General features: G+C 33.7%; 4 protein-coding genes across 5 annotated transcripts; 2 read left to right on the forward strand and 2 right to left on the reverse strand.

The window, feature by feature from the left end:
• Window positions 1-29: 29 nt before the first annotated feature.
• LOC107496569 (uncharacterized protein At3g49140) lies at window positions 30-4292 on the forward strand. The gene is made up of 11 exons (XM_016117868.3): window positions 30-263; window positions 769-994; window positions 1153-1255; window positions 1376-1440; window positions 1910-2026; window positions 2132-2230; window positions 2363-2516; window positions 2783-2892; window positions 3034-3174; window positions 3436-3531; window positions 3830-4292. The coding sequence occupies exons 1-11, from the start codon at window positions 214-216 to the stop codon at window positions 3923-3925; spliced, it is 1257 nt and encodes a 418-aa protein (XP_015973354.2). The 5' UTR covers window positions 30-213; the 3' UTR covers window positions 3926-4292.
• A 110-nt stretch (window positions 4293-4402) lies between these two features.
• On the reverse strand, window positions 4403-7071 carry LOC107496574 (putative pentatricopeptide repeat-containing protein At3g49142). Of its 2 annotated transcripts, XM_016117873.3 has the most exons (2): window positions 6597-6734; window positions 4403-6513 (listed from the first exon to the last, which is right to left on the reverse strand). In XM_016117873.3, exons 1-2 carry the CDS (start codon window positions 6651-6653, stop codon window positions 4954-4956), a joined length of 1617 nt encoding a protein of 538 aa, XP_015973359.1. In that variant the 5' UTR covers window positions 6654-6734; the 3' UTR covers window positions 4403-4953. The 2 variants fall into 2 exon arrangements, with proteins under 2 accessions (XP_015973359.1, XP_015973358.1); XM_016117872.3 differs by having other exon boundaries at window positions 4403-7071.
• A 3742-nt stretch (window positions 7072-10813) lies between these two features.
• Window positions 10814-15633, forward strand: LOC107496543 (uncharacterized). Its single transcript, XM_016117826.3, has 7 exons — window positions 10814-11437; window positions 12413-12560; window positions 13124-13315; window positions 13520-13648; window positions 14020-14189; window positions 14623-14753; window positions 15183-15633. The coding sequence occupies exons 1-7, from the start codon at window positions 11137-11139 to the stop codon at window positions 15246-15248; spliced, it is 1137 nt and encodes a 378-aa protein (XP_015973312.1). The 5' UTR covers window positions 10814-11136; the 3' UTR covers window positions 15249-15633.
• Window positions 15634-15814: 181 nt separating this feature from the next.
• On the reverse strand, window positions 15815-19607 carry LOC107496521 (DEAD-box ATP-dependent RNA helicase 53, mitochondrial). Its single transcript, XM_016117792.3, has 7 exons — window positions 19068-19607; window positions 18806-18933; window positions 18233-18644; window positions 17865-17963; window positions 17560-17784; window positions 17218-17379; window positions 15815-16788 (listed from the first exon to the last, which is right to left on the reverse strand). Exons 1-7 carry the CDS (start codon window positions 19455-19457, stop codon window positions 16306-16308), a joined length of 1899 nt encoding a protein of 632 aa, XP_015973278.1. The 5' UTR covers window positions 19458-19607; the 3' UTR covers window positions 15815-16305.
• Between the last annotated feature and the right edge of the window lie 2758 nt (window positions 19608-22365).

Consider the following 22365-nt stretch of genomic DNA (forward strand, 5'->3'; position numbering starts at 1 on the left):
AATTTGAGATTTGGATTATTTGTTAAGAAAAAAAAAAAGAATGCAGAGCATAGAGAAGCTCATGTAATGTAATGAAACTATATAAAATTAGTTGTGGGAGTGTTAGGTAACTATTGGGGCTGATTGAGTTTTTTTATAATACTTGTTGTACACTTAATTGCAGAAGGGATATGTCATTCAATATCATGTGGAAATGGAACCACGAGCAATTCAATGAAATCTCCTATTGATGGTAGAAGAGTGCATGACTTTACTGGCATGAGGTGCTTACATGAGTAACGGTTATCTAATATCTATCCTTATTCACAGAAAAGATTGATCTGCTCACTGTTCTCTTGCTGATATGATTGTAACTGCTCACCCTTGATCCACATGAACATAATATTCATGTGTTATTAACTATATGTTGTTGTCGTCGTTGTTTGTTGCAAGATTTGAATTCTCTCATCCAAGTAATTTTATGGCATTTCACATGATTTGAAGAGGAACCACCTAGGATCATGAAAATAAGAATGTTATAGTTTTAAATTAGTAATATAATTATTGATCATATCACAACAATATTTTCGGTTGGCCTTATTCTCTTGATTCTGCAACCAAATATCCATCCAATGTTATTCAGTGGCAATTGACAAAATCAAAATGTGTGTCTGCATTTTGTTATATCGGTACATTATCGTCACATTTCTAATCTTAGCTTTAGGAAGTTATTGTTCCTGGAAGATATAACTTGCATTGTTTACTGAAAATCGTTTTGGTTATCTTTAGAGGCAAAAGTTCAGTTTTTGGATCATCACACTTCCTTTGGCTGTCTATGGGTCACGATCTGTGCCTTTCAAAGGTTTGTGTTGCTGCAGACTATTCAGATTCTGTACCGGATTCATCTAATTACATGAATAAACAAGGTTATCATCCTCTTGAAGAACTGAAAGTTTCCCACAATACTCGCCCAGCTAGACTCTCTCCTGCTGAGACAGCAAGAAACACTGTTGAGGTTTGTAGCTATTTACTTTTTTTGTTCTCCACCCCGCCCCCCCTTCTTCCCTCTCTCTTCTTTTTTCCCCTTAGATGCATAATTTAGTGCATTTCATTTGCTGGACATATTGAAGCATCTGTATGCTTATATCAACTTGACCTTTTTGTATGTATTAGGCTAATAGAAATGCTTTGCTGGTATTTCCTGGAACTGTACACTCTGAACCACATGAACAGATTTCATGGTCTGAGTTTCAATATCTTGTTGATGATTATGGAGGTTTGTATATATGTGTACGTGTGTGTGAAATGTGAATTATCATGTGCTTGCATTATTTAATGATTTAACATTAATTTAACCACTGAATGCTTAAGCTTTCTATTGCCTTTTTCTGTGTAGACATATATTTCATAATCTCTGAAGACGCAAACATTTTGGAGGATCGTGGTGCAGATAACCCAGTGGTAAGAACTTTGCGGCCATGTTTGAAGGGTAATTGTTAAGTACCTAAGGAAACTGAGAAACTACACCTTAAAAGCTAGCTATTAAGGAGGAAAAAACCACTTTCCTTAAATACAACATCAAACATCCCATACTACCTGATGTGAGACTTTGGACATCCCATAATACCCAAGTCTCTAACAATACACCACCCCTGGAGAACCGATGTCCATGGCAACTTCACTCTATCAACACTGACCACAACAAAAACTTTGATACCACTGTTAAGTACATAGGGAAAGTGGGAAACTACACCTTAAAAGTTAGCTATTAAGGCGGAAGAATCACTCCTTAAATACAACATTAAGCATCCCATACTACCTGATGCAGGACTTTGGGCACCCCATAATACCCAAGTCCCTAAGAGTAGCCTTATTTATTTCATCGAAGTTGTGGTTGTGAAATTGACGTTCAAGATTTGACTCTCTTCAGAATGCTTTGATTGGAATGGACATTCCCATATATGATAATAGAAGAACAGCTAGTCAATATGACCTTTTTGATGCTGGAAGCAATGAGAAATTCCCATTTGATGATGACTATGTTGAGGTTTGCATTTTCAAATGCTTAGCTTACAGAATGTTATTAGTTGTTCTAGCTACTACTTACTTCTATTGTATGCACAAAATTTACAATGTTATTTTCTGGTAACAGGTTCTGGAGATGGAAGAATCTAATTTCCCAGTGAATTGGGGGCTGCCAGATACTACCAGCATTGTTCATCCTATTTACTTTTCCAAGTGCTTAACAAAGGTTCTCTCCCCTCCCCTCCCCCGGAAAAAACTTTTCTTTCCTCTGTCCTTTTTTTTTTCCGTGTTGCATGGTAGAACTGATTACTAATAGTTTCAAGAAATGATATTGAATCTTTGTAAAATTCTTATGCAGGCTTTGAACATGGAATATGTCAAGAAAATGAACCATCCTTCAAATGGTGTTTCTATTTTGGGGTATCTTAGACCCGCTTTTGTTGACGAAGAGTCATATCTGAGAATGATATGTCACCCCGAAGATGTGGATGGATACAACTTGGAACGTATAGGTATCTGGTTTTTCTAATCTTGATATTCTGGATCATCTGATTTCTTGTTTATGATTTGCTATAAAGTCATTATGGTTTTTCCATGAGAAACTTTTTAAAGTTGTACTTTAAAATTGTTGCAGAAAGATCTTGTGTAGTTGAGTGAAGTTGTGTATTTATTTTATTAAACATTCAAAACTTCATAGAAGTTGGTTGAGTTTTAATACAGAATCATACATAACTTGTCTTTCAAACTTGATTTTCTTTTTTCATTTTTAAACTTTTAGACACTGAAGAATTACGCTCAAAGAGTTTTAGTGATCAAAGAGACTCTGGGTTGACACTATATCGATTGGAGATCCTGAAAATCAAGTTATATTCTGTGTATGGATGTCAGGCATGTATCTCAAACTGGCTTCATACATATGCTGAATAATGTTATCTCTACAATTTGGAGTTTTGTTTAGAGAACAGAAAGTGTACAGAGCTATTCTTAATTACAAGTTATGAATGTTCTGCCTACCCAAAATATTTGCAGTCCGATATTAATTCGCTAGATTTTCAAGATGCTGAACCCGATATTCTGGTGCACTCTTCTTTGGCAATTCTGGAACACTTCAACCAAAACTGTGATGATGCTCTTAAAGCTCTTTGCAAAAAGAAGGGTCTTGATATTGAGGTAATCCATATTTTCAACATTTTATCCTTCTTTGGTTACGGTGTCTTTCTTTAAAATTAACATGCAGTTTGAAACATATAGTGTCCATAAAAGGATGAATAAAATGCCTATATAACATATTGTCACAAAAGTCTTTGAAACAGCTTAATGAAAATTTACGCTATACAACCATTATGTTTGAGAAACTAATTTGACTCAAGGTAATGAAACTTAATAGGTTTTTGCTGATTTATTTAGTTCATTTTGTTACTTGGCTTTCAGGGAGCTTGCTTAATTGGGGTTGACAGCCTAGGCATGGATGTTAGAGTTTTCAAAGGGTCAGAAGTGAAAACGCATCGCTTTCCATTCAAAGTGCAGGTAAGCATCTTAGGTTTAAATGAAATGCATATTTTTTCTGGTTGATTCTCTGATGTCATGGATCCTCTTAGTTGAACTTGCCTAACACAAATAACAGTTGTTTAGATAGTTTAGTTACAATCGTTTGGAAAATCTGAGACCACCACGTAGGTTATTATTGCGCACCATCTAATTGACCCTTTTCATATAAGCTTTTGTGAAGTCATGGATATGAGTTTGGTTAAAGAAAAATGTCTCTCATTCTCTTGTGATCCCTTTTCAAACTCATAAATGGATTTTTTCCTCTTTCCATTTGCAGGCCAACTCTGTATCTGTAGCTGAAAAACAGATTCGGCAACTTTTGTTTCCCCGATCTCGCCGAAAGAAGTGTGTGAAGTCATGGCGGAGTGCTTAGAATCCGCCAAGAGTAGACTATCCTAAGCTGAGTTGGTCCTTATTTTCTGATTTTCCTTTTCTTTCTGCCTTAATTAGAGCCTGATCCGGAGCAATTAAGATGTACATTAAGATGTATGAATAGGTCTATAATTTGTACATTATTTCCAGGTTAGTCCTATACCTCAAATTTTCATCTATATCATGAAGTTTAGGGAAAAAGGAAGTTAAGGGCATTGCCCACTTTACTAAGGGGGATTACTGTATGCAAGAATCAAAACTTACCATAGTCTTTTGATCCTTGCTGGCTAACTTGTTTCCTTTTCACTTCTCTAATTCCTTAGTTCAATAACTCCAAAAAATTGTAACCTCTTTTTCCTGACAATAATAAGAATAATAAGTGGTGCCAAGGGTTTTCTTCTTTACAGAAATTATAGTATGGCTTTATATTATGTTTTCACAATTATAAGAGTAACACTATTGTACAAAAATTGTAATACCCAACCAAATTTGAGTTACTATTTTCATTCCTGATTTCTGTCAGAGTAATTCTAGCCAAATAAAAGCCCTCCTAATGAAAAGCGAAATGAAGAGTTAACTATTATCTTCTTGTTCAAAGAAAGAAAATTGATCAAATGTTAAACTTGATCATTGGAAGATTATCTAACGACTAACTAATTGTAAATTCAGTGCATTGATGTATCCGAAAAGAATCAATGACTAGAATAAATTAACTTACTCCACAATTGGAAACAATTTTATTTGAAATAGTATGAGAGACTAAATATTGACATTTTTCAATTAGGAGAGAAATAAATAATCCAATTGAGCATGGCTTAGTTGTCCAGCTCCAGCCATGGTTATATTGCTATTGAATTAAATCGCTTAGTAAATTAAATATCATATTTGGAACCAAAATATTGAATAAAAGTTGAGTATATTTGTACAGAAAAAATGTTAAAAATAAATAAAATTCTCTGCCATCATATACAGATTATATTTCAAAATTATTGTAATGTTGTAGGATACAGTTATACTTTCACTGGGAACTCACCAATAATCTCCACAAGAGCATATACCATCCTTAAACTGGTGGAACCGATTGGTGTCCCTAACGACAATTTCCCGTCCAGTAATCTTGGAGATAAGCTTTGCAGCAATATGACAATCACCGCAAACACGAAGATTTTTTGTGATTCTGATTGGAGAATTTTGAGTATTCAGCAGAGCAAACACAATGGCTAACTTTTCGCTGTGGACAGCAAGATGGCATTCCTTGTCCTCCTCCTCCACATCATGAAGAGCAGAATCGGTCTCAGGGACATAACCTAACTCTTTCATCTTCCCCACTAGCACACCAAGCTCTTCATAGATCTCCTTTGATTGTGGATGCAACATGTCACCTGCGAGAAAAGTATGAACCTGATTGTTCAGCTCAACATTGCTGATTCCAGGTGTTTTTCGAATTCTTCTTCTCTTCATTAATGATCGAACAGCAGTGACTTCTTTCCATCTTCCGGCCTTTGCATAAATATTGGATAGCAAGACATAGTAACCTGATTGCTCAGGAGCCAACTGAAGTAGGTTGTCAGCTGCTAAAAGCCCAATGTCCATGTTGAAGTACACACGACAAGAACTAAGCAGCGCGCCCCACACCCTTTCATTGGGCTCCACCGGCATCTGCTTGATGAAATTGTAAGCTTCATCTACTTGACCGGCACGCCCTAAAAGATCTACATAACAAGCAAAGTGTTCAATTCTTGGTGTTAAGTTATATTTATCTGTCATCTGTTTAAAATAGATTTTCCCTTCATCCAGTAGTCCTGAATGGCTACATGCCGAGAGAATTGCGACGAAGGCAATTGAATCTGGGCTCAGACCAGAATTTTGCATTTCTGTAAAGAGTTCCACAGCATTACAACCTTGTCCAGCCATAGCATAGGCAGATATCAATGAAGTCCATGAAGCAACATCGCGAAGTTTCATCCTATCAAATACTTTTCTTGCATCATCTAAACATCCACACCTAGCATACATGTCTATTAATGCATTTTCCAATAGCAAATTTGGACTCAATTTCTTCCAATCAACATATTCATGAATCCTCCTTCCTAACAATAAAGCCGAGAGATCCCCACAAGCTGGAAGAACACTAGCGCAAGTGATTGCATCAGGTTCTACCCCAGTTTTCTCCATTTCTAAATACAACTCTACAGCTTTGCTAGGCATAGAATTTTTCATATACGTCGCTATCATCACATTCCATGAAACCAAACTCTTCTTGTCTAAATTCATAAACATATCCCTAACATACAAAACATTATTAGACGATGTGTTACTTACAGCTGGCATGAGACTAGCCAATGTACCTGCATCTGGTTTTTGTTTCAAAGCCTCCATTTCCCGGCAAACCTCCAATGCATCATCAAACTGCATATTCTGCGCATATCCTGCAACCATTGAGTTCCACGATACAACATCCCTGCTTGGCACTTCATCTAGAGCACGCCTTGCCTCGAGCAAGCAACCACATTTCCCATACATTGCAATGAGACCATTCCCAACGAACACATTTGAATCAAGCCGAACCTTCAGCAGAGCTCCATGCAGCTGCAACCCAAAGCTCAAATTATCAGAGCACGAGCAAGCCTTCAGAACACAAGGGTAAGTATAATGATCTGGACTAAACCCACCATGAACCATGGCCTTGAAAACATGCAATGCATCATCAAACCAATGGTTATTAACATAACTTCTAATCATGACATTATAGAACACAACATTTCTCTCAGGAATTTCGTCAAACACCTTCCGTGCAAACAGGGGTTCACCACAAGCAGCATATGCTCGCATGAGCTTGATTCCTAGAGATGGGTTGTCATGAAAACTGAGGTAATAAATCTTGGAGTGGACACTTTTCAAGGTTTTTATATCTGGGTATTGGTCTAATGCTTTGCCCAGAAGTTCCTCATAAAAGAAGGGGGTTTGTGGGGATGACAAAGTTTTTATTTTTGAAGAAACAAAGGCTTTTAACTTGGGAAAATGAAGAGGTTTCATGAATTTGAGAATGTTATTTTGTCTATGTTGGATTGCATGGCACTGTACCCACTTGGAGCTTCATTAGCACCAGAAACCAATACAACCATGAAATGGGCTTCAACCTCCATATATATATAGCTTTTGGTTCATTCCAACTTTCAAGGAGAAAATGAAAAGAAAGAAGATGAAGACAAAATAAGAGGAAAAAGAAAATCAAAACTTTGTAAAATGATAAATATAATCTTATTGTATGTATAATAATATATAAATGTAACCTTTATTTTGAAATTTAAATAGATTTCATAAACTATTATGATTATTATAAAATGTTAAATTAACATAAAAATGTTGTATTTATTTGTTTTAATCAAATTAAGTACGCTAAGTAAATTGTCAACATACTATAATTTAAATGGCACAATTTCCTCGTATTTTTTTAAAGATTGCGAGTTCGAATCTCCTTATATTCGAATTAGATTCAGATAAATACTGCTTCAAATATACGAATCAAATTCAGTCCATGAACATTTTTACACACATTTTTATTCTTTCTTTTATGTTTTTTTCTTAACAAAACGATAGAAAACCTCATTTTCTTTTTATGTTTCCTTTGTTGATTTTCTTTTCCCTATTTTTTCTGTTGAAACAAAGGAATATTAGTGTGGTGAGAACTGAGAATTCATGATGGCTATAATGTCTATATCGAAACAACCAAATACATGCATGTGCATGGATAAAGTTGGACGTGAAAAAGCTATAATTAATCTTCTAAATAATTTTCTAAACGTTACGACAAATATAATAAAAATAATCATTAAATTAGGAGTAAAACTAGGGAACCAAAAGCATATCAGCCAAAATCCAGCCAAATACCTTTGGATGAATTCAAAATCTCTACGAGTTAATATATATGGATGTTTCTTCTACTAAGTATCAGAATGTTTCTTTTTCATATTAAATGGATGTTCTTTTATGTATTTTTTGAATTTGTGTTTGTTGGAGGTGGATAGGCTAATGTGAGAGAAAAGAGGAAGGTTTTTATAGTTTTTAATTAGGTTTACTTAATTAATTTAAAATCGGCGCCGTCAATGATATCTAGTGTAACGATGAATTGTGCCACCAAATGGAAGAGAAAGTTTGATTCGGATTTGACCAAAGGAAAAATGAATTTTGGATCGGGCTTGCTGAAAGGGTTCCGTGATCCCAGGGGTGGTTATTGGGGATTTGAAACATATCAGTCAATGAGAGATTTTATTCAAAACGGCAATTAATAACAAACATTAAAAATTAAATAAAAATTAAATTAATTAATTTAATATTGTTTTGTTTATCTTTTGGCTGATCCTTTTTTGGTTGATTAATAGTTGATTGTTAATATATGCACAGTATAACTATTTAGTAAAATACATGAAATATTTGTAAAAAAAAAGCATATTTTATCAAACTAAAATTATTTTTAAAAAACTACGATGTTATTTCTTTAAGATTGCTTTTGTCAAAAATAAAAAAAATCAAGCTAAAATATATTAGGTTACTCCATTTTCACTAGCAGTAGAATGATAATTTAGTCAAATTTATTAAATTATTTAAAAATTTTCAATTATCAATTTTACATAAAATTAATCACACCTAAATTTTTATTGCGTTAGAATTGTGTGTGGATGTTTCGAACAATTATAAAATTAGTCGCCCCGGATTATGTTATCACTAATCAGATACCCTCTACTTTCTACAAAAACAGTAAAGATATTTCGGATAAAATATATAAAAAAATGAAAGAAATAAAAATTTAAATAAGATAATACAAAAGACGGCTAATTTTTTTATTATAGAAGTAAAAATGGTGATATACTTTAACATGATAATTTTTAGTGTTTTTTAAAACTGTAGAAGTACACAAATCCCTGGATCCGATTTCTGTATTTAAAATTTTTTACTTTTTTTAAACACAAATCTCTTGGGACCGATTTGTGTACCTCCCACAAATCTCTGAGACCAATTTGTATATTTCTAGAAATCGGACGGTCCGATTTGTGTACCTCTAACAAATCGAACGGTCCGATTTCTGCTTTTTCTTTAATTAAACGATCCCACATTTAAGTATAACACTCCAACAATCCACATTTAAGAAAAACACCACTACCACTCCAATATTAAAAATAAAAAATTCACAAATGACTACATTGGTCATTTTCTGAATTTTCAAATTTCTCTTTGTGATGTTAGCTGTCCTATTCGCTTGTCCTTATCCACAGTCAGCAAAGAACTATTCATGATTCAATATTAAATTAAATTATTCTATATATTAAAGATAAATAATTAGTGCAACCCCAGCACATATTTGCATTTATGGACTTCCTACCGACTTCTTGGATTTTATTTTATGCAAACAAATATCAGAATCATGGAACATGAGGGCTAAATAAAATGTGCTCCCAGTCCACAATAAATAAATAAATAACTAAATAAAATGTGCTCATCTCTCCCGAGTCCCAATTGAAAGTTAACTATGTTAATTATTAGGGCTGGTAATGGGTAGGGTAGGGTAATCCTATCTGCGGTTGAAAATTTTATTAAAACTCTATCATATTCTACTCGCGGGTTGAGAATCTCTCAACTCTAACCCTACTCGCACCCTAAAATTCTAAACCCTACCCTATCCGCAGAAATATCAAATTTTTTCAAAGTAAATATAAAATTCAATTATTTCGAATTTTATACGTATTAATAACATAAAAAATAAAAAATTAATGCTTTAAATTACTAAATTAACTAACTAGTTTAGTGGTTGTTCACTTATTATAAGTCATTACATAAGAAAGGTTGTGGGTTTAAGTCTCACTTCCTTTACTATATAGAGAGATTTTTATAAAATATGTGTTATATATGAGGTGTGGATAGAGTAGGATAGGGTATACCCTAAACCCGTATTCTACCCGAACGGATTGGACCGGATTGAGTACCCGTGGATAGGGTATGAATTGCCAGCCCTAATGTTAACACCCAAACAAAAAAAACTATACACTAGGTGTAAGTTTATATTGACAATTTAATCTTTTAGATTTATATTAGCATTATTAGTGAAGATTTAATTTAATTTAAAAAAAACTGTAGTTTTAAAATTTTCAAATATATTAATTTTGTTCAAAACAAAAATTTAATTTTAATGAACTAACCATTACAATTTTGTTACTATGTTATTAATCAATATCATCATGAGTAAAAAACATAAGTATTTATAATCACGTGTAGCTGTCCTCTATTATTAGAATATGGATTGACTTCAAATTTTTATTCATGTAAAATTAAAATAACTACAATAAATATACACAAAAAATAATTATTAAATCAATTATTTATATAAAATATATATTAAAACTAGATAATAAACCAATGCTCTCCAAAATTTACGTATATCAGCCAAACCAAAAATCGTTTCAGCAATAAGCCAGTTCATATATATATATAATTCGAACCACGTTGGTTCGAATTGCTTTTGTGAATAAATCGAACTAGGTTGTATATAAAAAATAAGAATTAATTAAGAGGTAAAAATTAGGATTCATTTTTTGAATATGAAAATAAAAGGTGTTATATATTTTGACATTATAATTTTTTTTATTTTTTAATATTATAAAAAATATACCAATTAGAGGATCTAATTTATGTATCTCAAATTTTTTAACATAAATCCAACAATCCAATTTTTATTTATCTTATAAATTATATAGTTCAATTTCTATTTCTTTAATTAATCGATTCCATATTTAAGAATAATATTCTAAGTGTTCATATTTTAAAAAAACACCATTGCGAATCCAAATATCATAAACAAAAATTTCAAGAATTGGGGGTATTGCACATTTGCACCTAGGACTTTTCGAAACAGTCTTTCTCTCTCTTATTGTTTGGTGGAAGCTGCAAAAAAAAATTAAACTTTCTCTGGAGAAGGAGTAATGGAGTATAGAGGGTAGTGGCCGTCCAATTGGGACACCCTAAAATCATTAAAAATTCAATTTTTAATTTCTGTTAACTTAAGTTTTAATTTTTAATAGTCATCTATTTTCTCTCCTTCTCCTTTGTTCTCTTCTTCCTTGTCTTTGTCCCTTGTCCTCTTTTTGCCGTTCACCTTTGATCTCTTTCTTTCTCTCTCTAACGATTTCGATTCAAATAGTGTGTGTGAGTGAGTGAGTGATGACGCCGGAGCAGGAGAAAGAGAAGGAGGAGAAGGGGGAACAGGAAGAACAGGTTTTGGTCCTTGATGCTATGAAGAGGTATAGGAATGGTGAAATTTGGGATTTTGAGGATGACATGGCTGTCTCTGATGGACATGGTGGTGGTGAGAATGGTGTTCTTTTGGGTTTGGATGGTGGAACAACATCAACTGTCTGCATTTGTTTGCCCATGGTTCCTTCTTTTTCCCATTCCCAGCTCCAGTCTCTTCCAATTCTTGCAAGGGCTGTTGCTGGCTGCTCTAATCACAACAGTGTTGGAGGTAATTGACTAATTGGAAGTTGCCTTTTTGTTTGATTTTACTTTGTGGGTTGGTTTCAAAAGTTGATTTTGTTTCTGGCTTTGTTGGGTCTGAGTTCTGCTAATTTTAGAGAATGGTTTTGGTTAGTTAATTCAGTTTACTGTTCAGTGGTCACTGGTTATTTATCATATTCAATTCCCTTTGTGGATTGGGTAAATTGAGGAGAGTAATAGTGAGAGCAATTTAGCTTATTGGGAAGTACATTCTCCTTTACACATTTGAGGGGGATGTTGATAATGGCTTAGGTAGGTAAATTGGTGAAGGAAAATCTATTTTGTATTGGAGAAAGTTGTTGATATTTTATGTAGGTAGAATGCTAGTTTTTTAACTTATATAAAAGCCTATAAGGTAGCAATGACTTGTGAGAGACTATGGCCTAGAACAAAGCTCTTGGCTATTGATAGGGAAAGTTGCAAAGTTTTGGTACCTTTTCTTTTGTTTGAGCAGTTTATAGTTTTAAAACTCTGCATTATCTACCACTCCTATGGCTGTGTTTTAGGATGATATACTTTCCATTAGCAGTGTTTCTAGTTTTTTCATATTTTGTTGGGAGGGTTGTATTATTTTAATGTTTTTTGAATTTCATATTGTCATTTTTTGTCTTGAGATTTTCTTTTTTCTTTCTTTTTCTCTTTTTTTTTTTTAACTCCACTTTGTACCTTCTTATCCCTCTTTTCTCAATAATGAATTTCTTATTTTGATCTTTTTCAACTCCACATAGAACAAAAGTTATTGGTTGTGCCTCCTTGCCAAGGACACACAGCATTTTTATTTGTTCCTTTTACAAGATAAAATGATGCATAAATAATAGACACAAATTGATGGTTTCAGCAATTTTTTAGAAAATTAGAAAAATTTATGTGATAAATGAAAAGAAGATCATGTCACAAAAGAAGTTACATTGTTAGTTGTTGCCATGAATAACTTCTTCTACAGAAATTGCTGCAAGGGAAACATTAGAGCAAGTCATGGCAGATGCCCTTTCAAAATGTGGTTCAAAACGATCTTCAGTCCGAGCTGTTTGTTTGGCTGTATCTGGTGTTAACCATCCAACAGATCAACAAAGAATTCTCAATTGGCTTAGGTTGCTCAATATAAGTATACATTACCTTTTTTTTTCGGATAAATAAGTCATGTTGTTTGTGTTCTTTAGCTGTTAGAAGAAACTTAACAACTATACTTATTTGATTTATTGGTTAGTTTTCTCTATGTAATGCATTATTTTTTCTGTCTTATTTATAATTTAAGAATACAATTGAGTCTGTTATTTATCGTGGTTTTTTTTCCTTCTATATATTAATTAAGAAAAGGAATTTGTTTCTATATCCTGTCATAAATAATAGCCTCGGCTGCTTCTAGTTTTTCTATTTTGTTGTCTTACTCTAATTGATTAATACCGGATATCTTCACCTTTTGAATTTACAGAAGCAGTATGCATAAAGAACTGATATTAGGACACATCACACAATGAAATTAGGCAGCTTATCTGTAAATAATTGAAAGTTTAAATTAAATAACTTGTTTGTGCATTTTCCGGTTCAGTTTTTAAAATAATTTGTGCGTTTTAGTTTCCATAGAAATAGTTTCTCCACTGCTTAATGAAGATGTGAACTATCAATTAAGATATGTTGTGACTTGATGTAACAGGGATATATTCCCAAGCCACGTGAAGCTGTATGTTCGGAATGATGCTGTGGCTGCCCTGGCAAGTGGAACAATGGGTAGGCTTCATGGATGTGTATTGATTGCGGGCACAGGGACCATTGCATATGGATTTACAGAGGATGGCAAAGAAGCAAGGGCTGCAGGTGCTGGACCTGTCTTAGGTGACTGGGGCAGGTAATCCGCCGCGATTATTTCTCCGTCTTTCATGATCTCTCCCCAGCCATTCAAAAGCCCCTTCGCTCTATGCTGGCATCACTAGTAATATTCCTGGAGAGCTACAAATAGGGACTCGGGGAAGGTCTTTCTTTTGAATTTCGACTTGATCACTTGATTTCTGCCTATTATTTTGTTGAAGGTATGCATTTTTTTTCTCTGCAGTGGATATGGAATCGCTGCACAGGCCTTAACTGCAGTAGTGAAAGCGCATGATGGTCGAGGTCCTAGTACAAGGCTTACGAATAGTATTTTACAAGCACTCGATCTTTCTTCCGCAGAAGAATTAATCGGGTACAGTCAAATGATTCCACATTTCATATGTTTAAGTAAACTAGTACATTTTTTGCTCATTTTGTGGAGGCAAATGATGAGGTCCTTAAAAATTTGGTATACATTAGTCCCTTGCTTGTCTGTAGGATAAATGCAGGCAAGTTTTTAAAATTTTATTTCAGAGAACCAAACTTATAAGTCAGAAATAATTTTCTGATTGATATATTGGTTATTTTATGTTGTTGGGTTGAATTTTGAAGTCTACAATTATATGGCTTCATTTGGCCTATTGATTATTGTCTTCTTTCAATGAAAATTTATCCGTCCATACAATTGAGAGAGACATTGGATCACAAAATCACAGTATCTTTGGTTGTCACGTTGAAAATCAGGTGGACCTACGCAGATCCATCTTGGGCGCGCATTGCAGCACTTGTACCGCTTGTCGTGTCCTGTGCAGAGGCTGGGGACGAGGTTGCAAATAAGATTTTGCTAGAATCTGTACAAGAGCTGGCTTCAAGTGTCAAAGCTGTTGTAGAGAGACTTGGATTAAGTGGTCAAGGTTAGGGGTTATCTCACTTCAAATACTTGACTTTTATACCCATTAGATAGGTATATATAGGGACGAAAAAAAAAGGTCTGGGAATCTGGTTTTCTAATGTAATCTATATTAATAATACTCGGAAGATATTTATGAAGCCTGTTCGTAACTCTTTTGAGGTAACAGTTTGATTTTAGGGTGATCTTTCAGCAGTAACTCTACAACAAACTCATGTTTAGTCGTAAAAGCAATTCAGGAAATGTTATTTAAAACTGCATTCGATGCTGCGCGTGGAGTTTAAAATGGAATATACCAAGGAAATTTAACTCATTGACTAGGCCTCAAGAACGTCCTTTTAAAACATGGAAACATTGAAAGCACGAAATGTTGGATCATTGACACGAGCTCTAGATTTTTCCTGTCTGTTATTGACATATGATGATAATTTTGGCAGATGGCAAGGATGCTTTCCCGCTTGTGATGGTTGGTGGTGTTCTTGAAGCGAATAGGAGATGGGATATCGGAAAAGAAGTAGTAAATTGCATTTCTAAGTACTTTCCCCGGGTACTTCCAATTAGACCAAAGGTCAGTATAATATGTCACTTGTTTTTATATTTCTGCACTGTCCTGCTTTTATATTAGAATTTATTCTAAGATTATGTTGAATATTGTTGCAAACTTTTAATAAGGTTTCACAGGTAATTGACTGTACACATAGACAAATTTATGTTGTCATCTAATAAAAATCAAAAGGAACTGCCAATATGATCCATTTCTATGTAACTTCCCGTATGACATGGCGATTTCTGTAATTTCTATTGAATAACACTGGAAAATTAAACTACCAACCAAAACATGAAAATTTGTAATTTTTTTATTTTTGGAATGTAATGAACCTTTCTGCAAAGCATATAAGCGTCAAGTTTACTCAATTGAATTGTGACTTTAAAAATCAAAGAGCAAAAATCATACCTTGAAGAATCAATTTTGAAACAACTTTGGTTTATTGAACAGGTTGAGCCTGCTGTTGGAGCAGCATGGTTAGCTTGGAACTTTTTCATGAAAGACTGTTATAGTTAAATATGTGGTTGCTGACAAATGTTGGAGCGGAATAAGAGAAAGAAGACACTCTACAACCTCCATTTCTTAGTGATTAGAATTAGTACACAATGGCTAAACTGAGAAGCTAAAGGATACAATTCATGTAACACTCAATTTATATTAGCACATGGCACTTGCCACTTGTTAGACCTTAGTTCCTTTCCCACTCTCTTGATTCCCTCATATACATATGCTTGTGTAAATAGCTTATAGTGGTTAAACAGAGTTGTGTCTTAAATTCTTATTTGTGATTAAACTTGTCATTTTTGTTCTTGATTGTCACACAGTTGTATTTTTTTGTTTTGTTTTAACTTTTCATGCAATCAAGATCAGAAGGATGCATTCATAAATTTTATATTTAACATGTGATTTTAGTGTCCATTTGATCCTCCGTGAAGTAAGAAATATTGTTAGTTTTACGAGTCATTAATACCAATTCAAAATTATTCAAAAACCAATCTAGACTTTAGACCATCTAGGAATTGTGTGAAGATTACAATGAACAAAAAGACAATTGAAAAAATCAATTAGAACTAATGCCAAGGTGAAGGAAACAAAAAGGATTACTGATTGATAATATTACACATCAGTTAGTTTAGAATGTGTTTTCATAATAAAATGTAAATATAGTATAGAACAGCAGAGCATCCTACAGCTTCCTAAAGAATTTTATATGGCCCAGAAACTACTACCATAAATACATTACTATCTGGATAACCACTCCATAACGCTGCCTCTTCAAGATTGCAATATGCCTATAACACAAATGCAAGGCAGATTATTGGAACCCGGAAGCATAATAGGGTCGTCCCCGTTCTTTTCTTTCACTTCTAGAGATGGAGCATGAAACAGCCCCAGAAAAGAGAAATCCAATACCTATAGAATTTTATTGTCCTTATGCAATAACTTCTCCACTCTTCAGTGATACGATCATTTGCCTAAATGCCTTAAGTTTCCAAGAAAATGACAGTAAATAGAATCCAAAACTAAACCACCATGAAGCAAAGGTGGTGGTGCCCTGATAGCATTTATGAAGTTAGAATCTTCCCTTATTGTTCTGATCAGCAACACCAAAGGCACTAGATTGACTTGAGCCAAAACCTCCAAAACCACCTGAACGATCTGAACCACCAAATCCCCCAAAACCACCACCACCTGAACGATCTGAACCACCAAAACCCCCTGGACGACTGAATCCTCCGGATCTACTCCCCGATTGACCTGAACCAAAGCCATCAGAGGAGCCAAACCGACCAAAGCCTGATCCCCCAGATGAATCACCTGAAAATCCCCCCCTGGGTCGACTCATACCAGAGTCACCAAAACGACTAGAAGTTGACCCAGAATTCCCATAGCTAGAGCGGCCAAACCCAGAGTTTCCATAGCCGCCTGAACGACCAAATCCAGGACTACGACCAAAACCTGAATCACCAGATCGACGATCCCTTCCACCTCCATAAGAACCAAATCGTCCACCACCCATGTCCACTGATCCAGGATCAACAGCAATCCTTGGTAGCTGATTAAAAAGAATAAATTAATAAATAAATTCAGCCATCTATTATGCACAAAAGGAAAAATAACCTAACATATAATGTAAGTTAGCAGAGGAACACCACAAATATATGACAGCAACAAAATCCCTAATATAAACAACTTAGAAATGGTAGCTCACCGGCTGCTTAAGTGCAAAAGTGTATTAGACTAAATATTTCAGCAACTTAGTACCGTAGAGGACTCTCGGGTGGTTAGCATATCACGGTAATTGAAAAACTTTAGTTACAAACTAACAATAAACTTTTTGGAACATCTCTGTAAGGGAACCTTAACTGTTCAACAGTCGAGACAACTTTTAATTTCATAGAACCAGAAAATTAATGCTAAACACACTACGTCTTCAAGTAAATAGAAGAGATAGGCAGAAATGGGTAGGGTGCAAATAGATCACCTCTAAAAATCTACATCCCACATCACGCTCAATGGTCTTAACAGCCCTGGACTGATCTTCTGTATAAACAAGAATAGCAGTTCCTTTCTTACCAGCACGACCTGTTCGTCCAGATCGATGAACAAATATCTCCGAAGAATTGGGAAGATCAAAGTGTATTACCTATTTGAAGAAACCATGTTAAGTGGTCACATGTAAAGAATTGAGTAACTTAATAATAGCATTCTCTATCTCAGTATTTGCCTGTAGTCCTATACATAATGCAATACACAAAGATGGCATACAACATTGACAGAGACTAGATGCATACAACATATAACACAGTAAAAGTGCAGGACTTACAAGATCCACATTGGGTATATCAAGCCCACGTGAAGCAACATCTGTTGCAACCAAAACGTTAAAATGTCCATTTCTGAATCCAGCCAGAGTTCTTTCCCTCTGAGCTTGGGATATGTCTCCATGCAAGGCCTCACATTGAACAGTTTTTGCCAAGCCATATGTTAATCGATCGGCGTCACGTTTGGTTTGTGTGAAAACAATGCATTTTCCTCCTTTTGCATGTTCCTGACAAGGGATACACTTTAGGGAAGACGGCAAAAACAAGTCCATCAACAAGATTAATTGGTACATGAAAGAAGACATACTGTTATTAGAGGTCCGAGAATTCCTGCTTTAACATACATATCAGTTCCAATAGAATATAGTGAAATTCCATCTGCCAACTTCTGATCAGATTCTCCAACCTATGGCACCAATAAGTTCTCAGTTAAAAAATGATCAACATGCCATCATAAGCAAGCAACTTAATCTCAAACAGATTTTCTTTCAATATCAAATAGTTTGACTACTTTGCTAATAACCATATCAACACAAATGCACCAAAACTCCTGTTGTTTCATATGAAAATCGATAATCCAATCCTCGAAAGAGACAACATGAGTTCTGATGGGGGAATTTAGCCTTAATGCTCCAAGAAATTCTCCTAGTGCTTAGAACATGATTGCATACTTACAAGATCAATGGTCAGGGGATCTTGTAGGTAGTTACGAGTAATCTGCTTTATCCAAGAAGGCATTGTTGCAGAGAACATAAGAGTCTGACGTTTAGGGGGCAACCTCTCCAAGATCTTTTCGACATCTTCTTGAAAGCCAACTTGAAGCATCTGATCAGCTTCATCGAGAACAACATACTGAACTTCCTGTAAATTCAGGGCACCTCTGTTTAGAAGGTCGATGATTCGGCCAGGCGTGCCTACAGCAATATCAACACCGTAATCAAGCTGCCTCATCTGACGAGAGATGGGTGTACCCCCGTAAACACAGATGGTATCCAAGTTAGGTGCTGCTTCCTGGAATTCCTTCTCAACCTGTCGTGCAAGCTCTCTGGTAGGAGCCAAAACCAAAGCCAAGGGATTCCTTCCTCGCCTGGCACAAATCACCCACAAAAAAACTTCTAAGTTAAACATACAAGTGAATATTTTATAATTACTAGCCACACCAAATCACCTGATCCATCTTCAATACAATCAATTTCAAACAGAGCAACAAAATCGAAATTCAAGTGGAGAATACATAAATAAACCAACCCATGCTTAGCATTGAACTGAATGATCTTATCTATGATTGGTATCCCAAACGCAAGAGTCTTTCCAGTTCCTGTTCTTGCTCGACCAATCATATCACGTCCTTGCATAGCAGGTTCCAGCACAGCTTTCTGTAATTCCACCAAATTCAAACCAATAAAAACAAATAAATATACAAAGTCATCATCAACTTAAAGCCACTAAATTTCTAAAAAATTTCACTGTTTTTCATCAAACCACCCCGAAAATGATTTTTCGTTTTCACCTGAATAGGAAACAGCTTGAAGATTCCTTTCTTTGCAAGAGCAGAAACAATATCCTGCGAAATCCCAAGCTTCGCGATCTCAAGACCTTCATCGGCGCTGTTCCCTCTAGACCCTTCTTCGTAGGCGTAATCCTCAACTGCAAACTCCGCGCGAGAACAGAACGAGGAGCGGAAATTCAATGGCCCTGAATTAGAGTGAAAGGCTCTCCCTTTCAAAAAACCAGTTAACCCGGAGAATCGTCGCAGCTCGCCGACGGGTGAATCTCCGGAGGCGGCGGAGGAAGAGGTGAGTCGGTGGAGAAAGGGGTCGGTAGTGGAGGTTACGGCGGCGGCGAGAGCGCGCTTCGTGATAGCAGAAGAAGAAGTTCTTCTGAGGATTGTGGTTAACATTTTGAGCTGCGTTTGTATGGAACAGAGAGAGAGTTGTGATTATGTGAAAAGGGAGAGACTTTATTTTCCAAACCCTATTTAGGGGTTTAGGGTTTTAGCGAGAGCAGCGCGAAGCTTGGGGAACACAAACAGAGTGAAGAGAGAGAAACACAATTCAGAAGATTTTTGTTCGAGTCAGAGCTCCAATCCTCTACGTGCAAGACTACTTTACTACTATGCTACGCTCTGCTTTTAGATATTTTTTTTCCTCTTAAGTATTAAGTCCAAATTAGATTATATTTGGATAAATAACTTAATTAATTTTTTTTAAAAAAAAGTTTAAATAATAAATATTTATATTAAAGTTATTTTTTTAAAATTTGAATTTTTAAATTTTAAATTTTTATTTTAGAATATAAATGGTATCTCTTATTATTGATATTTTTTTTCTTATATTTTTTTTTTGGTTCACCTATAAAATAAATAATGATAAATCATAACTTTTTAAAAAATTATAATCTAATTTTAAAAATTCCATCAAACATTAGTACTATAACTTTTTATAAGTTAAAAGTTAAAAAAATTACTTATACACTTATTTAAACTGGCCTTTAGACTTCTCTAAATTGAAAAAAAAATAATGAAATGAAAAAAAAATCAACCATACGTGTTTATAAAAAAAAATAATTATTAAATTAATTATTTATTAAAATATATTATGTTGGCCCTTAAGCTTTCTATGTTTTTTTCTTTTTTTTTAAAAAAAATTCAACTGCAATCAACTTTCCGTGAAATTAATAATTAAGAATCATTAGATAAAAATTTAGTTAAATCAGTCAAATTATCTAACGATTTTCATTTCAGGTGAAGTTTTTTTTTTCGGCCCGCTCAATATTTAGAACTTCGTCCCGGCTAATTTGGTCCCAGCCCGGGTCGTATAAAATGAAGGGAGACCAAGTCACTTTTCAGGTTCGGTCCAAATAAAAGAATTAGTCATAGGTTACACTATTAACAATGGGCTTACTTATACACACTTGTATTTGGATTTTGGATTGAATCTATCACCAAAATTGAAATTTTCAAAAACAACTTAAGGTCCAAAAGTAATGGTAAAGAAATAAAAAAAAAAACCATGAATATGCTTATATAGTTATTATGCACGTGTTTAGTTTTGATCTAAATTTAGTTTAAATATAGAATAAACAAATGGAGATAGAATGATAGATTCTAGATAAAGATTGATTCCTTACTTTACTGACATGTTCCATTGCCTTCCCATGTAGCAGCTACTGTATAAGGAAACTTTTAAATTCATTAGTTTTATTATTTTTTATTTTTTTAAATAAAGCAAGACCATCTTTGACCTACATTAATGAACACCTTGTCTTTTTTCTTTTTTAGTTTAGTAACAAACTCTCTAATATTCCTTAAACTACAAGTAGTTTAGAGTTAAAATCCAGCTCTTATAATCATATTTGCACGTGCATAAAAATTGATCATATTGACTGTATTTGATTCTAAAAAAAAATAAAAAATAAGATATTAAAAATAAGATATAAAAAATAAAAATATAAAAATTAATATTTTATTTAAAAAATTTAAAATTAAATATAATTTTATGCTTTTATATTTCTATCTCAATATTTCATATTTATTAAAAAAATATTTAAATAAGGATATTGGGTAAAGTAAATCATGCTTTAATCAAATAAACAACATTTATAAATACGTAAACTTTTTAATGTATTGGTGATTCATTCATCATAACAAGTCCTAACTTCAATAAAATGCTACCTTCAAGTTGTAATTATATAATGCTAGGGAGACAAAAAAAAAATAATTAGAACTTATCTTATTTAATATTCATTAATTATCATAATAATTAATAAATATTAAATAAGATAAATTATAACTACTTTTTGACTAATTTTTTTTTTGTTACCAAATATTTCCGATATATAATATATGTCATTGCATATCATACATAAATAAGTAAACTCTATCAAACCCTATATATAAGGTGGTATCATGCATTTATATCTAGATAAATAATATATATAAGTCTAATAAATGAGGAATCTTTGATAGCAAAAATATGATTTGCCTGCATCTTTTCTCCATTGCTGCCACCCCTTGGTCAGTGTAGGGAGGCATCAGACAAAAACATAGGGTGGACAAAGGAAGGGTTTTATGATGTGATTTTCTTTTTTTTTTCAATTCAAATTCTTTTTTTGGCCCTTATAATAATTTTTATATAAAATATGTATACATTTTGGTTTAACCCTTTTAAAAATTTTATTTGTTTCTTTTTTATTACAGGAATAATTTTTAGTCCCTTTCAAAAATTTAATCTTAACTTTGTTTCTAGTTAAAAATCATTAGATATTTTACATATTTGACTAAATTACTTAATATAATAAGTGTCAATATCTTATAATCATTTTTTTATATAAGAATATTTTTATTTGTAGTATTTATAAATGCTACTTTATTTTATTTTAAAAATACTTTTAAAATAAATTTATATTTTTTAATGTTACAGTATTTCTATCTTGAGATAATTATCTAACTCAACTAGGAGAGTTTATAATTACTATTATAATAGAAGATTTAGACATCCATAATGTTCCAAATGTATAATTGAATTTGAGACACAAAAAGTGTACCTAAAGTACTTGGTGTTAGTGGCATAAATAGTGTTTAAATGGTAGAAATTAAAATGGGTCCAAACCCCACTAAAACACAAAAGAAAACAATGAATTCCCAGAATGGGACCAACATGTTTTCCAATCAGTATTCCAGGTCCCAACTGTCATGCCTTGAATTGAAGCATATACATGACCATGCCAATCTTAGTTTACTTCCATTGACCAATTTCAATTTGATGATAATCATTTAAATAAATAAATAAATATATAAATAGGATAGG

The sequence above is a fragment of the Arachis duranensis genome, chromosome 7, assembly GCF_000817695.3.
Source record: "Arachis duranensis cultivar V14167 chromosome 7, aradu.V14167.gnm2.J7QH, whole genome shotgun sequence".
In the NCBI taxonomy this organism is placed as follows: Eukaryota; Viridiplantae; Streptophyta; class Magnoliopsida; order Fabales; family Fabaceae; genus Arachis; species Arachis duranensis.